Genomic DNA, 16204 nt, shown 5'->3' with positions numbered 1-16204 from the left:
CACACATTTTTTTATAAAAAAATTTTTTTATTTAATCCAATTTTTTTTTCATTTTTTACTACAATTTTAAAAAAAACATCATTTTAAAAAAATATTTTCTCCAAAAAAAAAAAAAAAGGAGCTCAAACAAGGCCTTTAAGTTGTCATATATATGCAACTTCAAGAATTGAATGGTTTCTTGGAGGTAAATACCAAGTTTACTTCTTTATGTATCTTGTTTATGTCCACAAAATTCGTTATCTGCTTTTGAAAAAGAAAAATGATTCAACTTTCTGAGTTTTATCAAAAGATTTCTCAACAATAAATCTCTTGACACTTGATAATCAGCTTGAAAAACTTATAAAAATATATGTTCTCTAACAAAATGTTTAAGGATTGAATGGCCTTAGTATTCTCATAGATAAGTTAGTTATGACAAAAAAAAAAAATGGTAGATTATATCCATTGATTTACAAGCTTTTGACTTTGGCACTAAATCTTCTGGTTGTTTATGCTACGGTAGACACAATATTTTTTTACAATGTACGTTGTAAAAGAATGGATTGCGCAGCCCATTATAGATTAGATGATGAATGATGGCCTCATTGTTTATGTTGAGAAAGATATATTTTTAAGGTTGATAATGAGTCATTGTACAAAGATACCAAAGTATGAAATCGCAATGAATAATTGTAAGGTATTTCCTCTTTAATATTATTGTTATTACATTGTTTTTATATTTTTTCCTTTACCCGTGCTGGTAGTGGAAGATAACATGCACAGCGGTATGAATAAACTGTTCATGATAATTGTTTTCTGTATTATTTATATTGTCATACTAATATTTAATGTACATAATAACAACTCATGTCAATGATCATCTTCTGTTGGTGAAAACAAAGAATAATGCTATTATACCATCAGTGGGCCCCTTGATTCATTGCCTAGGACAGTGACAGTAAATGAGGAGGTCAACTACCACCTTGGTTATGATCACTATTGATATGAATAGCATTACTTGAAAACAGTTAGCGTCCTAAAATGGAAAGTTCCGATTTCAAATAAGTTGATAGTAAGGATTTGTGTTAACAACACAATTCAAATGATAAACGTGTAATCCACTCTAACAGCCTCAACTGTTTCATTAAGTAATTCAGCACCATTTGATTAGATACTTCAGTGATGAGCATTTGTTCTGGTCATAATTGGTCCTATCTTTACCAACAACCTTGTTCTTGGGCCACAGTGGGTATAAGCTGCCTTAGTAAGCTTTACGTTGGCAACTGGTAGAAGTAGTAGTAGAACCAACCTCGTTTCTTTGAAAATCAGATGCTGTTTTAGCTGATTTCTCAAAATCATTTTGGATTCTCTTAAAGAACACAAAAGATGATAGTGGTTGAGTTTTCAAGTAACCCCCTTAAGATCAACCACCTATCCAACCAAGAAAAGGCTTCCCAGTTGGAATTGGACTCCTTGTAAGCGCGGTGTACAAGCAGCTCTTATTCCCTGACCTGTTGGGGCACATCTCGCGATTTACCTCCTTCACAAAGCCCTAGAAACGAGGTAGTGGGGCCCCTCAAGGTTGGGGTTCAACCTTAAGAAAAGGCTTCCCAGTGCTATTTGTGGGGTTCCACCAATATAAATTACAACGAAGTGTAGGATATATTAAGCATATTTAAATACTAGCTTGATTTGATATATTAAGCATATTTAAAAGCTTAATTCAATCAATCTACTTCTGCACTTGTATTTTGCCAACATAAATTCAGGTTTCTTGTAGCTATAACATAACTTTCTCTTGGACATTTGTTAAGTTCATTGATTATGCTTTCTCTCAGAATAGTCTTTCATTCTGTTTTGGGAAGTGAGTGACTGAAGCGGGAGAAGCAGGGCACATGCCATTTTACTGAAAACTTGATCTAAGAATTTGGCATGTACCCGGTATCTCTAGCTATGGCCTTCTCCCATGGAAAGACTGGCACCAGCGAAGACAGCGCAAGTATTTCTAGAGGCAATAGAGAGTTACAAGTAAGCTTCACAGATATTAGTATGCACGCCAATCATTCAAAGTTCAAACAAGTATTTCATCAATGAGAGTATATCTCCATTTATGCTTCTGTTCCAGGTATTTACAGGTTGGTGACTTTTAAGGACTTCATTCTTCTTATATACACAAACTTTATTCATAGATACATTATCTATGAATGTGATAGCCCACTTATGAAGTGAAATAGATTAAGGTGGTCATGAAATACAAAGCAAGAAAATGAATAAATTATAATTTAGATAGTAACACATACCATTCCATTCTTTTCGAATAACTTACAATCAGACCAGCTTTCTATTTCCTAATGCTAATGCTGCTGAATCCACATGAGTGAGCAAGCAAGCATAAACTTTTTGCTTTAAGCTATCAACAGTCTCCAGCAAACCATTTTTCTCTGAGCTCAACTTGCTTCTCAGTTTATCTAACCATTCATTTGCCTGCTTCAGCTGTGATAATGCGGTAGCAATGTGGTTGTTTGGTTCCAGAAAACGTGCAAAGCTTTCCTTCCCTTTATTTTCCTGATAATTTAGCCGGAAGCCAGCATCAAGTGCTCTGTCCAAGAATTTGAGAAACCAGGATTGTGATTCATGTAGAAGAATCTTCTTAAGTTCTTTAATTTCTGTGGAACCACCTCCCTTTGACCATTCTAATTTATCAGCCCCGCTAAGCTCTATTGAGGACCTTGGAGTTCTTGTCATACTGCTGCCCTGTAAGGAACCTGATTTTCTGTTGTATTTGTCTTTATCTTCCAATGATAAATTCGTTGAGAAATTATGTGATACATCCTTTGTTATAATTGTAACATCTTCTTTTTCAATAAGTTGGTAGAGTGTAAAGAACTTGTTAAGGTAGATATGGGGGTTTTCTGGCGAGGCAGATGAGCAAAGATAGGAAAACATGCTGAAAAACCAAAAAAAAAGGAAGATGACAAGAAAATTTAATCGTTCAAATCCAACTCTTTTAGCGTGTAGTCAAGAGTAATAAATATGTTGCTCAAACATGTATGATGAACAGATGACATTTTTAAATCAACCTCTGAATTACCTGAGGCACTTGACAAGATTTTCTGCTGCAATTGCTTCTTTTTGAGCTTCCGCCAATACCAAAGAAGCTAGGTTTTTCCTTCTAATCATTCCCTGGTAACAATAATGGCCAATGACGAATATAATACAAAAATTGATAAATTAAATTAGTACTTGTATACATTTTGTTATCTGTTTCAGTGCTTGATATATAAGATAGATGGTCAAAATTAACATAATGAGATGATGTAAATCTTATAAGCCAATGTTTTTCCACTTCAGAACATAAAATCGACTTAGAATGTTCTTGAGAATCATAAGAATGATAATGCAGTTGCACTGCTGTATTAGTGCTAAAATTGACAACAGCAAGTTCAATGAGATGATATTCGGTTAAGAGTATTGGATATTTCCTCAGATGCTTAAGGCAAGAAATGTACCTTTCCAGGTTTAAGAAGATTGGCTGGCAATTTGGACCAAGATATTGCCTCAGGAGATTGCTTTTTGTTGTTATTATTTGACAAAAAATTCATGCCGACGCTTTCTTGTTTGGCTGGGCATTCCACTTCTCGCAATCTTGAAGATGTCCGGGCCACCAGGGTTTTAAAAGCATCTATATCTGAATTATGTGTTGATGCATCAGGATGAGTGCGGGAAGGACTTGATGGCCGTGTCTGTAATGCAATATTAAAAGTTTTCAACTGGCTTGGATCTTTTAGCCAAAAGAACTCACACAAACTATTGCACCTATTTGCATGCTTTATCCACCTTTAGACATTGGAAATTCATTTTTCTGTTTCAATCCATTACAGTCTTGCAGTCCACGGGTAAGAACCGGGTATGCAAATTTGCACCCACAATTTATTGTGCAACAGAAAATGTAAATAACCTCAAAGAAGCAATGAATACTAACAAAATCAAATCACTTGGCATTTACCAATAGCAGAATTATTAATCTGGATAATATCTTCTGTAAATAGCATACATGATGATTGAAAAAAAGGAAGAATACGGCAGGATTATTTTAGTAATTTATGTGTGATATAGTTTCAGAACAATGCCGTTAAAATGGAGATTTATTTCTATTCCAGATTTGGCAACATAACATTGTGCTCACGGTAACCATTTGATAGAAATGTTAGCAGCATATCCTTTGGTCATGGTCCTTGCCTGATACTTGGGAGACAATTTCAGTTTACAAATTTACACTTGAAAAACACACTTCCACTGTCTGGTAGCTTTTGAGAAGGATCGCGTAATAGCAGATTATTGAAAAATTACATGTAATGAGGTGATTGAAAAATATCCGAGCCTTCTAGTCTAACTTTCAATATGACCTTAATAGAGTAGGCTAGAAGTAGACCTATCATTCTAAAGAAATTGAAGAAAAGGAAAACTGAAAACGCATAAACAGGGGACCTTGATGAAGGATCAACTCCATTATCGAGATAGAATGCGCGAAAGGAAAAGTCTTTACAAGGAAAGAATCAGATATTTGTAACCAAAATCGTTACCTGACTTTTAAGCTCGTGTTGCTTCCCTTTCAGAAGTCCAATCTTCTTGCCTGCTGCTCCATCATTCTCATTCTCATTTCTTCTTGTTCCATAGTTTTGATCTGCTTCTCTGATTTTTGTATTTGGTGTTAACACACCATCCATATACCTAGAGGCAACACCTGCCTTCTCCTCTTTAATGACAAGTTTATTTTTTGCACTTTCCTCTTTTGCTTCAGCCGATTCGTTCAATTTTGAGTTGGTAACACCATCCTGATCAACTTGAACAGGGCTATCTGATCCTGATGCCTCTAACATTTGCATTTAATCCTTTGGGTTGCCCATGAAAGGATGTCGCCCCGGAATAGGCCTAATCCCAACTAATATAGGAACTGGAGTTCCACCCTCCATCTTATCAACATAGAAGAATTGCCCAAGTTGCAACTTGTTATTTAAGATAAGCTCATTGTCTTCCTTCGAAAGTGATACATAGGTCGAATGAGAAGAATCGGATACTTTCATGAAAAATCCATGATCTGGCCACAATTCTGATCCACTTATGGCAGGCACTATGCTAATTACCTGTAATAGGCTGGACCTATACTCCCCGCGAACTTTTATATTGGAATTAATACACTGAAGAAGTTTAACTAGCACGCCAGGTGTAAGAGATGCCATTTTTCCCTGTTTCAAAAGATGACAGCTTTTATTAAATAAGTAGTCGAAGTCAAGCCCAAGAACTTGGATCAAATCCTTATACAGCAAAATAAGACAGAAATGTCGAGCAATGATGAAGCATGGCATACCTGGGAGGAACAAGAAAACAGCAAAAACACAGATTTTTTTTTAGAGGGAGAGGGGAATCAAAAGGTTGAGAACCATATGATGAGGTAGCAAAATAGTGGGCGACCACAAAGTGTGTATGGTTTTGCCTTTGCCTTTACATGGGAGGCACGTAGGACTCCAACATCCCTTTGACTTTTAAGCCAAGTTACAATGAGAGAAAATGAGCCCACGTTGTCCATTAATTCAAAATCACGTCTTTACCCTCACAGGGAAATAATGCCTTAAAAATATTCTTACCATTTTGAATGGATAGTATGGTCATTATGTCAGGACTTGTTTACAGGTTGCATTTCTATTTCCAGGAAGAGGAAATGGAGCCATTTCGGAAGATGGAGAAGTCATAACATCCTAATCAATTACAGAATAACCCACCGAGCGGGTAAAATGTGTCGTAATCTTCTTCAATCAAGTCAAGTCCAAGTCGGTTAGAGATGCTTTCCAAGGAATGTCAAATGATTCCAGTTTCCTCGTTTAATTCTATTCAAAGTTAATTAAAACTCTGGAGGTCGATGAATTCAAGAAAATCGATCAAATCTAGATTTTGTACTAAACACAAATCACATACACTGCAGCATTCAAATTCTTTGGCTCAGCATTTTGATCGCAGGACGGTTGCAAAGCAAGCTTGACAAGAACATAATAATTTCCAGTTTCTTCCATGACTTGATGGTCATGAAAACAACAATAAGATGCACATTTCTGATTACAGCTAGCCAGTGAACAATGGAAAATGGTGCTTCTGCCCATAAACTTATTGACGGCCTTCAGTAAACCATGGTTTCAGATGAGTCTATATGGCACTTGTGGCCTCTCTCTTGAGAACTGTGTAATCTTTTACCATAGCTGAAGGCCTGAAGCCTGAAGTGCAAGACGACTTTTTTTCCTTACTGCCAACCCCCGATTGAATCGCACGTCTAATTGTCAATAGAAAATGTATCTATATTAGACATCAGTAAGTCTTATGGAAAGCCACAGCCACAACGGTGAATCTCAGTTCCACTAGCAATCAAAATGAGACAGAAGCGGCAAAACATGAAGAGGAGCTCTAATACACATCTAGTTCGATCCGTAAGTACTTTAAACTGCCAAAATCACATTGATGTTCCACGAATTGGAACCAGTCGCTCAATACAATATACTTATTTGAACTACTACAAGATCTAACTAAAATCTCAAGGATGACCATAGAAGTTCATAAAGATATACAGCGTATCAGCATAACTAAAATGAAGAACATTTCCCACTTTCATCGGTGAGGAAGTTTTTTTTTCTGCGAATGCTTTCTTTCTATGAATCAAGGGCGTAAAGCGCCCAACCAGGAAAGTTCGTTGCGTGGGCCAACTCCAAGATACAGCGAAGGCCAAATTTCAATTAAAATAAAAATAAAAATGAGCATCAATTGAAATCAAATCAAGACGATTCGATTTCCTTCCCACGAATATATATGTATACAAATACTGTTCTCATGTGCATATACGATATAGGTAGTACCTACTTCAACGAATTCCTGACATATTTATAGGATAAAACTATTTGTACACAATCATTTATACAATTTTTTGGCAGCCAAGTGTAAACCATTGTGTAAATGGTTGTGTGAATGTAGCATGGTCCCATATTTATAATCACGAGGAAGGCAATTCCAAGAGTTTGTACAGTGGACATTTCTTCTTGAAAAGAATTATCTAGGCTTTAAGTCGCTTCCCTTGCACCGGAATGACGATATCGAGTAAAACAATCTTGGACCTGTAAAATCAGAATAAATGTGTCGATATAAAGTTCTTAATTAGAATGCCAATATAAAGAAAAGGAGTGAATTTCAATTGTACACAAAGTTGCACAGCAAGCACACATATTAAGGTAGGTGACTTCGCTGAACTACATAAATTTTAAATGGGAAAATTGCAGTGGAGGTATCAAATATTTCATTTATTAGCAGACTTTATCCAAACCTTTAGTTTGTGTCACCCACAGTCCCAAACCTTTCAAAAATATGCACCGGAGGTTCAAATGGATGGAAACTGTCAATTTGACTGTTAGTTGACCAAGAAAAGTTAATTTTGACCTATTTTGACTAAATTGGAAAGGGTAAAATGGTAACTTGATAATTACCATATTAAATAAATTGAAAAAAATCAAAAAATAAAGAAAAAATCAAAAAATAAAGAAAATGGTTGTCTTCTTCACCCCCACCCCTAAACCAGCCACCAGCAGGTCCAGCACCATCGCCTGTCACCAGTATCGCCGCCAAGAGACCATTGCCGGCAACAACTCTTCACACCCATTACCAAAAACCATTACAAATCAGAATAGAAATCGAGACGATTCTAGGTTCCATATAAGGTCCAACACTGCTATAGGCTTAGAAACGCCCAGTCGCTCTGTCGCTTCTTGAGTTGCTCAGCAGTAGCCTCACAAACACGGACGGACGGCTCTCGCATCGTGCGGGTCTCAGTGTCGGGTGCGAAAGTGGAATTTCTCCAATTCCACTGTAGCAAGAAATTTGTTCTTCGGGTTTGGATTTTAATTAATTAAGTAGGGATAATGTTTGAATTTGATGTTCTTCGGGTTTTCAATTTACTGCGAGATTGGGAAGTGAAACAGATTAAAGGATTTTGAAATTGCAGACATGGAATGAAGAATTTGGGATGGTGTGGGGGACGTGGGGGTGATGATGAATAGTTGGAGTGGGGTGATGATGAAGATGAACAGTGTTCCTTTCTTTTCTTTGATTTTTATTTACTTTGTTTTTACTTTTTTATTGTTATTATTAATTATTTTAATTATTAATATTAAGAAAAATGCAAAGTATCATTTTGCCCTTTTTAATTTGATCCAAATTAGTCAAATTTTGACTTTTCTAGTCAATTAACGGTCAAACGAACGGTTTACATCCATTTGAAGCTCCGGTGTATATTTTTGAAAGATTTGGGACTGTGAGTAGCACAAACTAAATGTTTGGGTAAAGTCTGCTAATAAACGAAAGATTTGGTACCTCGACTGCAATTTTCCCATTTGAAATGTTGGCATGCATGTGAAAAATGGAAGGCATTCTCACTTTACCAAGCTCCTGTTTGGAGCTCATTTTCTTCTCATTTGTAGACATTTTCTGACCGTTGCACCGTGAACAACTCTTTCTTTAATCAAGATTTCTAACACGACTTGACAAAATTCTGTAAAAAGTTATTCCTTTCTTCTGAACTTTCCCAATTTTACCCATCACTCTAGCTACCTAGTTTTCAAGAAATGCACCATGATTTCTTTGCCACTAGACTAGTATAATTGGAAAACAAAATCAAAACCCTGCAGCAAATACAGAAGTCATGAAACAGTGGGCCATGAACGATGTGATCAGAAAACGAATTCTCGCAAATTAAAATGTCTACGGCTAAATTTTGAACCCTTCTTTACGTACAAAAAAGGGAAATACAGAACAAACACATGCATAGGTGGATGATTTCTATTTTTCAATATAACCCCATGTGAGTTTTCGGTTTTTCTTTTGTGCAGGAACAGTTCAGTACACACAGAATTGTTCCTAAATATTTGTACTATATTTATGATGCTGATAAAAAGTGACAGTTCAGGGACAGTACTCAAGCTTTAGTTAATGAGAGTCAAAATTGTAAACTAACTGATGAAACAACTCTACTCAAAGATCAAGTCAACTGTCCTAAGTGTCACTTTGTTTTATTATTAAAGGTGGAACCGGAAATTACTCCATATAAAATTGTTCGAGAAGGAACGAAGGAAAAGGAAACCAAATAGAAGCAATCTTGAGTTAGGCAGAAAAATATGAAATGATATAGGCAAAATAAAACTAAACGAACTATATTTCTATACTGAAATTATTCGGCTCATGGTGCTCAAGGGTGCTAAATTTATCTTTTAGCTCAAGTAGATGGATTCAAATATAAGTTTGTGCCAGAATGTCAATAGACCAGACAAAAATTATAGGTGTTAGAAGCAGAAACGAAGTCAGCAAGTGCCAACCAGGAGCAAGAGAAGTTTTTGTTCTCATCACCAGTGTCTCTAGGTTGTCAAACCAAACCAAGTGCAACTCATTAACCTCAATATATCTTCAATGCAAGCATGAAGAGTGATTTACATATTTTTTTTGGCTGAATATTAATTTTCTGATTGCAGAAAAAGAATCAGTAATAGATTAGTCGAAGACGATTTAATTGAATACATGTGGCCCATTTCTAACAGTTTAAGCTTTTAGATGAATTGACCACTAATTTATTATAAATAGTGCACGTGTCAGACCTTTTGTAGGAAAAATAAACTTAGCCAGCATGTGAGTGAACATGTTGAGACATAAATTAAATGAATTAATGTGGCACCTCTCTATCAGTTTAAACATTTAGATGAATTGGTTAACAATATTATGGAGCCACATTCTGTTGTGCTTCCAGACAAGTGATCCTCCCACAGTTTGAAGTTAGTTGGAGGTGCTAGGACAGAACTGTGTGCAGATTGAACTGTGAGAAAGAAAAGTCAATAAAACTAAATTTTAAATCTAGTATGTTTTATCCAATACTAAAAGTCCTGATAAAAATGCAATTATATCAAAGAAATCACAGGGGTGGCAAGAATTGGAGAAGAATAATGTGATATTTATCTGAAATGGCTAAAGTTGAGGCAAAATGAAAAAGCAGATGAAATCATTGATGAAGAAAAGAGTGAGAATTTGGATCCAGAGAGGTGAAAGAGAAAGTTTAAGGATGATTTTGCTTTTCAACATAAAATGAATTGAGAAAAGAAATTTAAGACAAAGATCTATTCTCGGGCTAGATTCCATTTCGCCCTACATAGAGAGATCTTTAATACGAAATCCTCGAGAACAACATGCCAAAACAAAACTGACCCACAAATAAAAACCATCCATGAAGACCTCCCCCGTTCCTTCATATGCAGGCACCCCAAAAATGAAAACGTACGATTCTGATGACTGAAATTGTTTTGAATGCTTGTATACAAGTGAAACAGGGAGGAAGAGACCATCTTTCGAACATAATAATGGGAAGATGAAAAAAAAAGAAGGGAACTGTGGTTCATGTGAAGATGAACTGTAGAATGCCATGTCAAGAAAAGAGCATGACAAAGTCGATGATCGATTGACAAGTTTCAGCATACCCTTCCAATGGTTTCGGAAAAATATTTCTTCTGATAATGTGTGCAGAAAGAGCTACACAATATTGACACATTCTTGGACCCATGTTGTAAATAATGTTAGAAGGGAGTAGACTAATTTGTATATTCGTTGAGAATTAGTTTGTCTAGAACTGATTCAGCCAAATCACGCAACCAAGAATATCACCGATTCTTTGAAAAACGAGTCGAGAAAGGGAATCAAAATGTTTGTGGAGGGCGCCAGGATGCAAACTTGGATAAGTTTCCAGGTAAAAACAAGCAAAAAGATGTCAGAAGTGAATAGATAATAAATATCACAATGGCTAAATGGCTGCAAAGAATAACGAGAGAAACAATATGTTTATGGACTAGTCTGAATCATCTCGATGTTTCGAAAATGTATCAGCCATTAACTGTCTTTGTTTTGTACCTGGATTATAAAAAAATTAGATTAAGAACTTCATGTTTGCAATGCAGTGATATCTGTATACAATAGCTCACATGTTATTAGAAAAACAAGAAACTTTTAAAATGATACTACAAAAATAAACTCAAATAAAACAGAAGCCGGAAAACTTGGTATATTAAATAATTTAACAATCATACATATAATGAAACATCAGAATTCACCTCTGTTCAACAAAAGCTCGCCTTCGTTGAAACTATCATCAGAAGGTTGCCCTAGAGAAAATCTCATTCTAAACTTCCTCAGATCTGATGATGACTGGTTTGCAGGATCACATCCATCTTCTGTATCATCATCTCCTTCAGTCAACCAAACTCTCAGACACACGACTTTTTCTACCAAATTTCAATAGCCATTTGAATTCCCCTTGTCATGCCCTTACGGGATAAATTATTTGAAGAATGGGCCACAATCATCGGCTTCTGAGCTGTTCCACGTTTCTTCTTCATTGGAGCTACATCGTTCTCTATTTGATTTAAAGATTCTGAATTCAATGAGGTAGGACTTCCTCCACAGCTGCATCAACATCAGACTTCTCATTAGGACAAAAGAGATGTTGAGTACCTGAGTTCCACAACATACGACTTTCCCCAGGCCAATCTTGCATTAATTCAATAGGATGTAAGGTGTACAGCACGTCAGCACCCAAAGCCCAGTCCGATCCAGAATTATCCCACCTCTAATTCCAGGCTCAGTCTTCATTCCCCACTGTCTAAATTTTGGAACGTTCGAAGTTCATGATCTTTGAATCTTCCTCTCCTACATCTTGAATAGTATTTACAAAGTCATCTGGCCCAGAAGCCAAGTCATCATTTTCTTCTTCACCACTTGTAGGTTTGGATGCCATAGGCATCTTCTGCGTGGTAATATTTGCTCAGGCAATGAAGCCTGTACGACTACCTTTTTTAAGAAAAAATGTTTGTCCAACTTAATTGGCATCAGAACATCACCATCAGAGTCAAAGAAGCTATCCCCCTGAACTCACTGGGCTTTCCAGATCATTCCCTCAGTGATTGTGATTGGCCTGACTTCTCTTCCTTGATAATTAGTGATTGTTTACTAGTGCTCTTGCTACGGGCAGTTTCTTACTTCTGAACGAGTAATTTTAATGGCTCCAGAAGAAGGCTTTGTAATTTTTTTCTGTAGTCAGAGAAGTTGTGGACTGATTGTGCAAGAGGATTTTCAAATTGCATTCTTCGCATTCCAGAACTGATACTGGAACCTTTCATGGGAGACCTTGGAACAGGAGCAGCTGAAGTGTGAGGACTGATGAGGAAGAACTTATAGGGAGCAAAAGCTTCTTATACAGCACACTCCTAGAGACACCATTCCCAGGAGAGAGCTCATCTGACACCCTATCTTCCTGAAGATGCTTCAGCTTCAGAAACTCCAAAGCATCTTCATCATCATCAATATCCCCAAAATCTTGATGTTTCTGTCAAAAGGAAACTTCTACAGTTGGGTAAAATCATAGAAGATGGACTCCAGTAAACTTAAATAACAAAATAGATCCAAAGATTATTCTTCAAATCATTTCTGCCATATAAGTCAGACCATAACTACAAATCAACCTGCTCACTTTTCATAATTGACCTGGAATTAAATGATCTGAGTCTCTCAGCCAGTCGATGAGCTCTAAATACTGAATTCTCTCTATCTGCAGATCCAGAAAATTTGATTTTCGTCTCAGCTCTACTCCGTTCAAGTCTATCCTGCATTGCCTTCAATCTGGCTTCTTTATCTGCTCGGTTGGAACTCCATTCTTTCCTTAGTTTTGCATCTCTTTTCTGCATATAACTAACATAAAATTTCCCTCGAGAACCTTCAGAAACACTGAGCTCCGCAAAACTTTTATTTAGAACATTATCATGCTTCTGGCTGTCAACCCTTTTAGTGAGATAAGCAACTTTCAACTTCGTCAAGGTTTTAGAGCTAGCAACAGATTCAGTTAATGTGTAACTGTCAAACAATTGAGGAGATGCTATATCTGCTACTGGTTTCCTGTAGGATAAACTTGCTGCTGACTCATGCTGTATGTCATCTAACCTGCCTCTACCAGAAGAATTAGACTGATCTCCAAAGACTTGTAGTTTATGCTCAGCTAAGAGCTTTTCAAGTTCATTTGCTTTCATTTTCAACCCAACATTGTGTTCCTGGTTCCCTTTGGACTTCCTTGCCTTTTGAACTTGCTCCGAAGCTGGTGTTGATAATGAGTCAAAGCTTTCCTGTGTCTTTATCAATTTACTACAGACTTGTGTCTGACTATTTCCATAACCAAAACTGCTTTCATCTCTCCGAACAGAGGCCTTCTTGATCTGTTCAGGAGCTGAAACTTGTATCTGGAACATCATTCTCGGGGGTCCAGAATCTTCAACTATTGATGCTGAACTACCAGATATTTTCGTAGACATGGCAAATTCGTTCTTTTCAAATTTCTCTGTTTCTCCCAAGGATCTTCCCTCATGTTGAGAACACAAAGAATTTCCTCCAAACCCTTCTTTATACAGAGCAGCAAACGCTTCTCGAATTTTTGAATCAGTGCCTTCATATGACCCAGAGTCTCCCATTGTCTTCTGAGTGGCCTTCTGTGACCGTGTAAAAGTTATGTCTATAGATTCAAACCCTTCCTTCTTATCTGGAATTTCATCCTGCCCACTCTGTGGAGTCCACTGACCCTTTGACCGAGTAACCTGAGTCTCAGATGTCGCTCTCCCTTTTGCACCCCCATGTTCTTCACCTCTGTAAGAATCCTTCAACTTCCCTTCATTCCCAAACAAAATTTCTTCCATGTTTTTACTAGCAGGCAAAGACTTGACCTTCTCAACCGAATTTTGTTGATCCTCAAGCCTGCTTATGAAAGATCTCGACTCAATCTTCCCACATATTTGATCTTTACAACCATCATTTTTACCAGTACCTAACTTAGAACTAGACTTACTGCACTCGGAACCATCTTCTGACCTGTTAAAGCAAGCATCTTCTAACCCACTATCACCATCCCGACCCAGGACAATTTTTGACCCTGACTTAATATAATTTGTAGCAGTGTCATTTAAACTGCAAGCATTTTTCTCCTCAGAAGACTTAGTCTGAGAAACCGATACGGATGACGGGATGCACAATATTGTTTCAGCATCCTTCTCAGAACTCAAGTCAATGCTCATGTCACTGGCACCTCTCCATCTCTTCAGCATTGCCTTCTCCAATGCAGTGGTTGAGGGTGAGGATACATCAGATGACATCCTTTGGAGGTCGACAGACTTTGTCATAACCGGCTTCCCTCCGCTCCCTGAATACTCCTTCTGCTTGTTCTCAAACAAGCTAATCCTGTCCTGCACGCTGAGTCGCCTTGCCGGCTGACAAACATGAGTCGACTCAGCCTGGTCAAGAGTTGAGCTCTCCTCTTTCTTCTCTTTGTCAGCAGCGTGTTGTGTTGTTTGTCTAAGTCATTTCTTTCCATGCTGGATTCTCTGCTGAAAGTGTGCCGCAAGAGGATTGGGGCCTTGGGCTGCAGACATATGGGCTCTTGTTGGTGGGGCCTAATGGGTGGTGGGGAGGTTAGGTCATCATTGATAGACAGGTCCGACCTGTACGATGAACGGACAACCTGATCATCAAGTCCAGATTTCCAAGTGCTGATTAGGTGAGGCCTATTCTCCCACAATGATATGAACTTGCTGCAGGCTTCACTGGAAAGAAAAATTGGTAAACTTATTCTTCAAGTGTTATTTCAGAAATTTAAACATGAAGAAATATATATTTGAAGTAACAAGAAGCTTAATTCTTTTTATATTGCTTGATGATGCATTAAAAGTGCAACTGATGATGGTAATGATCTTTCCCCAGTTATTATGTTGTTTCGGACATCATTTTTAGTAAACCATGCCCACCCTGCAGAGGAGGTCTAGATTATATCGTTAATTAGAAGTAGGGAAATTGACGCAAATAGAACTATAAAGAGGCCAATAACAACTTATCGGGATCCAAGAACTTATAATTTAGAAGCTGTATTTAGCATTTTCAATCATTCTTTTGCTACACTACCCCTCATACATGTGTCAGCCTTATCTGTGGTGAAAATTATTCCCTCAAGTTTTTCTTTCGCCTGTTTCCTCCATCATTTATCCCCTCATTCCCCAGCTTCTTTTCCACAAAACAAAATTTCGATATAATTTTCAACAAGTGATTGATGTGTTAAATCAATGTTAAATATCATTTGCCTTGTATAGAATAATGTATGTCGAGAAAGAAATAAGCTTGAAAGGCCTCATTTCGAATTTTTTCAAATATCCGTTGAACTGGGATTGAGATAAATCAAGTTCAGATATCTTGTCCCTCTCCATGTAGTTGAGTAGTCTTGACTCAATCGAGTACAACATTCTCCTAACAGAACACTTGACCCTCGTTGAGTTGTCACGACTGTGTCCAAGTTAGGCAATTTCAGAGGAGTCAAGTCCATTTCCTTTCTACTCATTGTGTTTAATTTTAAAATCAGATTACCACCTGCAAGAGTTTCCCCATGGAATAATGGGAGACAGCTAGAAGAAGTATCTTTCTCAACACCCTTATCTACGCTTTTTTTATCCTCATAATTGACGAAAACTTCTGTCCGAGCAAATAAAAAACCCAATAAAATTAAAATCCCACACATCCCTCCCTTCCATCACCTATGTGTACTAAATCCAAAAACACAGGAAAACGCCCTGTGCAAGCTCATGTTTCTCATACAAGCTATTAGGTCAATTGGACTCGGGAGAGAATTTATATTTCAAATAACTTGGTGAACTGTGTATTCCTTATGTTTTAGTTGTTATGCTATTTACTTCGTTCTTTTAGTTCACATTTGTGCCTGTGGAAACTCACACAACACGTGCCCATATAAGCATCAAGAGCAGGCACACATCAGATAAACATGCGGATGGCGTATTCCAGTGCTTTGTTTGTGAAAGCACCAAGAATTTTATGAGTACTTACTTCAGGCGATGAGCACCGAATTTATCTGCAAATATTTGAAGCTCTGAGACTGTGTCAACATTGAAACCAGATGCTACTGCACGAGCACAAGCTGCTGATAACTCCTGCGTAACCGCAACAAGTCGTACATCCATGGCTCTCGGTAGTTCCTTCCTGTAGTGAGAAACAAGACGAATCAGTGTATCATAAACAATCCCAAGGACGAAGGGGGGGGGGGGGGGGGGGAAAAAAAAAACAATAT

At 37.3% G+C, this 16204-nt stretch overlaps 1 protein-coding gene and 1 pseudogene across 1 annotated transcript; both read right to left on the bottom strand.

The window, feature by feature from the left end:
• Window positions 1-2197: 2197 nt before the first annotated feature.
• Window positions 2198-5337, bottom strand: LOC111366154. The gene is given in 4 exon segments (XM_022986842.1): window positions 2198-2926; window positions 3071-3162; window positions 3489-3722; window positions 4563-5337. Coding segments are annotated over 4 exon segments (1602 nt in total). The 5' UTR covers window positions 5220-5337; the 3' UTR covers window positions 2198-2307.
• A 5427-nt stretch (window positions 5338-10764) lies between these two features.
• LOC111365557 overlaps window positions 10765-16204 on the bottom strand; it is an 8862-nt pseudogene continuing 3422 nt past the window's right edge.

The sequence above is a fragment of the Olea europaea genome, chromosome 17 (genome assembly GCF_002742605.1).
Source record: "Olea europaea var. sylvestris chromosome 17, O_europaea_v1, whole genome shotgun sequence".
In the NCBI taxonomy this organism is placed as follows: domain Eukaryota; kingdom Viridiplantae; phylum Streptophyta; class Magnoliopsida; order Lamiales; family Oleaceae; genus Olea; species Olea europaea.
The sequence above is the reverse complement of the archived record's forward strand: the minus strand, read 5'-3'. Positions and strand labels throughout refer to the sequence as shown.